Raw genomic sequence first — 5,636 nt, forward strand, 5'->3', positions numbered from 1 at the left:
GAACCCGATCAATGCGGCGGTACGCAATTTATCGAATCGCCATCTCCTGTCTTTTCCCGTCCACCACTTTCTGCGCAGTATGAGACCTTGGAGTAGTACGCCACGATTGGACCCCTCTCTTCAATGGCCTCTGCCAGAAAGGACAGAGTTCCCCGTTTCATAAACATACATACACGCTTGGACATGTCGATGGACAAAGGACACCCACACCCTCACCCTCACCCACACATCCCCTGAAGGGCCATGCACGCACGTCTTGAGGCATTGCCATGTTTTTTTTACATACATCCCCCACCAAAGGTGATCGCTGGCGGCTGGCGTGGCGTGGCGTCGAGTCGAGCTTTGGCAAACGTCTCACAATAATGTCGAATTGGGCCAGCCAGCCAGGAAGGAAGGAAGGAAGGAAGGAATACTTTACTTTAGCTACTGCTTAATGGTGAACTTGGTTGGGATCAGATTGTGTTTTCTTCGCCCGATTCGATTCGTTCCCTCCCCTTTCCCCTCTCCATGTCACCAACCCCGGACCTGATACTTCTTCCATTCTTCATCAAGATCTAGCTAGCTAGCGAGCTTCCGCAAGCAAGAGAGAGAGAGAGAGAGCTCAGGACATCAACACGCACGGGAATTTCCCGATCAGGACAGTCGAGTCCGGGTTGGTGACGGTTGGATATCGCCAGCTTAAGGAGGATGTGGGTAGTACGTCACGGTATAAGGCAAGCACTTCTAGAATCAAATTAGGTGACAGGGTTTTGTTCCTTTTTCTGGTTTTTTTTTTTTCAGAGGAAACAGGGCAGTTTTTCTCATTGATCAGCTTCGACCTCGAGTGAGGTGCGCGCAGAAAAGAACTAAACAGACACAAATATACTAGAGTGTCGTCCCATCTAGTCTGCGCTTTGCTGTCCCCATAACTTGTCTAGCTATTTCCATCCCACTAGAAAGTAGAATCGTCACAGTACTTCCACCGCTGGTAGATGACTTTTCTTGGTCGTCTTTGCTCGTTTATCGAGCGACTGTGGAATCCTTTCGCAGTGTTCGTAGGTCTGTTTCCGTTTGTTCAGTGCATTCGCCTGTCACGGACATAAAATTCTCACGAACTTCCGGGATGTGCAAGCCGTCGGCTTTCCTCCTATTATTTTTTTATTGTTTTCATAGTTTTTGGTGTGAGAGCGTCTTTGAGATCTGCTTGCATCTATCAAGCTTACCCTTCCCCTGTCTGGTGATGAGGTGGCATATGAAAGAAAGTTCACGGTTGGATTGAATTGGATTCGATGACAGATCATTGTCGTCTTTGGTGTTGAAGATTAATGCCAGGTCCTAGCACTGAGCCGCACTAGGTGACATCAAGTTGTCACGGAGAGGTAATCGCAAGACGATTATAATCGGTGTGTTGGTGTGGTGCGCTGAAGGGCTCATGCAGGGCAGTGGGTATGAGGTATCGATATTCTTGGGTATGTCGTGGTGGTGCCCGTATTTGGGTGTCGTTTCTGCGCAAGTCGAAGAAGACGGTGTTTGGCTGCTCGCCGAGAGAGATATTGATTGAATATGCGCCAGGCGTATTTGATGATTAGGTCGTTCCGTAAGACTGGTGTCGAAGTGGATAGAGTTGAAGAGTATGAGCATAGGATATCGTGACAGTGATAGGAGTCGTCGTGTGGCTGGTATATCCGAGATCTGAACGAGAGAAATGCAAATAGCCAAGCAACGCCATGCAGGTCTACAATCCGTGTAGAAGACTGCACTGACCTTCACCGAAACTTTTTGCGCCAGTTTTCTCCGTGACCCCAACAAGAACGTGGCTCTTTCAAGACATGCAATGTCATGAGCCATAAATCCCCGACCGAAGCTTGCTCGGCAGAGGACCCAGAAGCACCCCCGGTCCGTCCGTAGCAATCCATCCAGAAAACACCCACCCCAAGAAAGAAGTAGAAGCTGTACCAACACTGTTGTACAGATCTGATCGCAAGGAAAACCACATGAGCCAGCCATTATTGAAAACTCCCAGCTTGCGCATGTCGCATGTCATAGACCTTCGTGCCATGAAACTGAAAGAAAAAACGCCGTGAAACAGAAAATCAAGAAAAAAAAGGCCCACCGCTAGATCAAAGTTCAAATCTCAGACTAGTGAGCGATTTGACCCACGGGTGCTGCTGTTGACTGTTGGGGATGACCTCCACGGCCTCGAGCACCCTGACCTCGACCTCGTCCACGATATCCACCACGTCCTTGATTGTTGTATTGTTGCCCATATCCGTTCGATTGATTCTGTGGTCTCCGAGCCTGCTGGTACTGACCGTTGCTGTTGGTAGCATTGTTGTTTGTGTTGTTTGCATTGGCATTCGCATTGGACGTGTTGGCCTTCTGAGTCTGTGCTGGTGGAGGCATTGCGCGTGGAATCGATTCGGGATTCTCATATACATACAGACTCTTGTCGATAGATGGAGGAATCGGCTGGATCTCAGTACCCAGCTCTTGTTCGATTTTATACAGATTGAAACGATCGTCCCAGTTGATCAAGTTGATAGCGAGACCACGATGACCGAATCGTCCAGAACGACCAATGCGATGGAGATATGTTTCAGCGTTTTTGGGGAAATCGAAGTTGATGACCACATTGACCGCTTGAATATCAATACCACGAGTGAGGAGATCGGAACACACCAGATTTCGACAGACGCCGGCACGGAAGTCGTGGAACACCTTGTTTCGATTCTGCTGCAGCATTTTGGCGTGAGAGTAGAAGCATGAATACCCCAGTTCGGTGATTTTCTTTGCAAGGAGCTCAACCCGGTTTGTCGAGTTGCAAAAGATGATTGACTGGTTGATCTGAAGCTTCGAGAATAACGTGTTGAGGCAATGAACTTTCTGCTTCTCTTCGACGAAAGCATAGTATTGGGTTATACCACGCAGGGTCAGCTCGTCCATAAGGTTGATTTCGTAGGGATTTCGCATGTGTTTGTCTTTGAACGCCTTGACGATCATCGGGAAAGTGGCGCTGAACAGCATCACCTGTCGGTCTTTGGGATGGAAGGATAGGAGTTGCTCAATGACAACAGTGAACTCCGGAGAAAGCAACTTGTCGGCTTCGTCCATGACAAATATAGGGCATTCGGACAAGTCTGCAACACCTTTGCTTGCAAGGTCGAGGATTCTCCCAGGGGTGCCAACGATAATATGTACTGTTTCCCCTAACCTGATGATATCGTCTTTCAGTCCGGTGCCACCTGTGGTAACCATGACATTGATGCCCAAGTGCTTTCCCAGAGTCTTACAGACCTGGGATGTTTGTAGAGCGAGTTCTCGAGTGGGGACAAGAATTAGCGCTTGGGTTTTTGGGTTTTTGGGGTTGATTCGTTCGAGGGTTGGAATAACAAAGGCTGCGGTTTTGCCAGTTCCATTCTTTGCTCGGGCCAGGATATCTCGGCCGGTGAGGGCAACAGGTATGGTTTCTTCCTGAATCGGAGAGGGTTTCTCGAATCCGGCCTCGAATATGCCCATCATCAATTCACGCTTGATGTAAAAGTCTTCAAAATCCAAGCCTTTTGTAGCAGTCACATCTTCAGTCTGTTGTCTGGTGTCCTTTGCTGGAAGATTGAGCGAGTCTTTCCAGTTTGACTCGTCTGCGCCATCGTTCAAAGAGGCTTTGTTGAGTTGTGCTGCTAAAGCGTCCGTCATTTTGCGAGAGATTGAGAGGGCGGAATGGGAAAAGGATGTGATGTCGGGTTTTGCGAGCAGCAGATCGATTGGTCGACAACGACAACAACCTCTGTCAAGTCACGAGAGATCTACTGGCGCCTAGAGGAATGGCGTGAGAGAGGGTAGTGGAAAGATCGTGGGTAAAGGTAGGATTGTCGCGGGGTGTTCACTTTGATTGTGGCGGGTTGGGATCTGTGGCTTTCTTGTGTCAAAGGAAGCCAACCTGCGTCGAGAGGGTAGCGAGGTGCTTGGAGAGAGTCAGAAGTTTTTCTAGTGGCGGCTTCGCCCCGTGCAAGTAGTGTAGTCGAGGTGTAAATGAGTTCTGGTGCTTCGAGTCTGGAGTAGAGTGGGAGGTCAAGTTCTTTGTGCCTGGTCCGCGACTGCAGATCCCAGTCCAGCGCCAAGACCAAGGCATAAACCAAATCTTGCTGTTTTAGGCAACCTGCGTTGCCTGCTTTGTTCCAATGACTTCGACACTGATTCTACCTTGGCCATTCAGCCCCCGATTCGCTTTCACCCTGGTTCATTCATCATTCATTCCTGTTGACAATGAGGACTCCCTCAGATCGACAGGCTTACAATACTACAGTCTCGGCCCACCGAGAGGCGGCAGAACCAAACCATAGACACACACCATCTTTCAGCCTGAGCGCACCTGAGACCATGTCGACCACAAAGACAACCCTCCCAAATTCCACCATTGTCGAGCTCTCAGTTGCATAGACAAGTGCAACTTGATGGACATGCTCCCGGTCCCCTTGAACCCTTGCAAGGACAACTTGTCAACGTAAGCTATTTGCTCCACGCCAGATCATCAATGTCGCTGCGCACCTTCCTCTCGCACACGGCAAGACACATCCACAATTCCTTGTCTTTGCAGCGTTGACTGTGGGACCTCTGTCAAAATCCAGCTCTTCAGACTTGCTGTGTTCTGGGAGCGAAGTCACCGTGCGGGACCAATTTGCCTTCCGCATCAGTTGAAGGTAACGCAAAACTGGCAGTGGCCGTGGGAAATGACCCTTCATCGGGCTGTTGCGGAAGTGATGCATGTCCATATAATCGCAGCAAATCGAGTTATCGACCAGAGGCATTGGTGTTGCCAACGCGTCGATGCGAGAGTCCGGTGAAAACAATACGGCTCTGCCTAAGAATGGATGGTCCTTGAAAGGAGAGACGGTTGCGAAGCCTTCTGCGGTCCGATAAATAGTCGTCAGGAGGTCTTGCTGAGGCTCACTGGACGATGGCTTCCGCAAGAACCCAAACTGCAGCCACGCGAACGAGACGGCAGTCGCACAATCATCCATCAGAGTGTCGCCAGGAGTCGCCACGTCCCTCACCTGTGCAGCTTTCGTGGGCAACCACCGCCTAGCACATGTTTTTCAGACTCACGACTTTCCAGTGTCGACTGAGGATCGGCGGGCTCCGTGTTGATAAAAATCGGTGAAGCGTAGACCGTTACACAGAGTCAGGTGAGTCCAGGAGGTCTCGGGCGTGGGCCATAAACCATGATGTGGCCCGCATTATGGCCCTGGCGCCTTCGGTTGTTTACACCGCACGCACCCTATGGAAGAAGTTCCCAGAAGCAGTCGTGGCCCATAGCGTTATAGCAGTCAGCCAATTTGCACATGTGTAAAAGTTGAGACTGCCCACGAGCAGCACAGGTCAGCACAACCTTCTCTGTCTGTCACACGTCGACCGCAACTCGGTGCCAACCTCAACAAGAACAAGATGCAATGTTGCGTCAACGTCGACTCAATCACGTCCGGTCCTACAATGGTTCAGTCCGGCCAAAGAGCAAGATCTTGGCAGTCCTTTGTCCTCATTACCAGCATGGCAACATTCGACAATCATGTGGCAGTGAGTACGAGGCGCGTTTGGCCCCTTTCTGGTGGCGCAATCCTATAGACTGTTAGCATCTGTGTACAAGTGCGACGCTTCTCCAC

General features: G+C 50.2%; 1 protein-coding gene across 1 annotated transcript; it reads right to left on the bottom strand.

The window, feature by feature from the left end:
• Positions 1–2,118: 2,118 nt before the first annotated feature.
• AYO20_09670 (ATP-dependent RNA helicase dhh1) lies at positions 2,119–3,672 on the bottom strand (the record flags this gene model as incomplete). The annotated part of the gene is made up of 1 exon (XM_022647939.1): positions 2,119–3,672. The coding sequence occupies one exon, from the start codon at positions 3,670–3,672 to the stop codon at positions 2,119–2,121; it is 1,554 nt and encodes a 517-aa protein (XP_022496084.1).
• Positions 3,673–5,636: the final 1,964 nt, after the last annotated feature.

Source organism: Fonsecaea nubica (genome assembly GCF_001646965.1).
Source record: "Fonsecaea nubica strain CBS 269.64 chromosome Unknown Scaff92, whole genome shotgun sequence".
In the NCBI taxonomy this organism is placed as follows: domain Eukaryota; kingdom Fungi; phylum Ascomycota; class Eurotiomycetes; order Chaetothyriales; family Herpotrichiellaceae; genus Fonsecaea; species Fonsecaea nubica.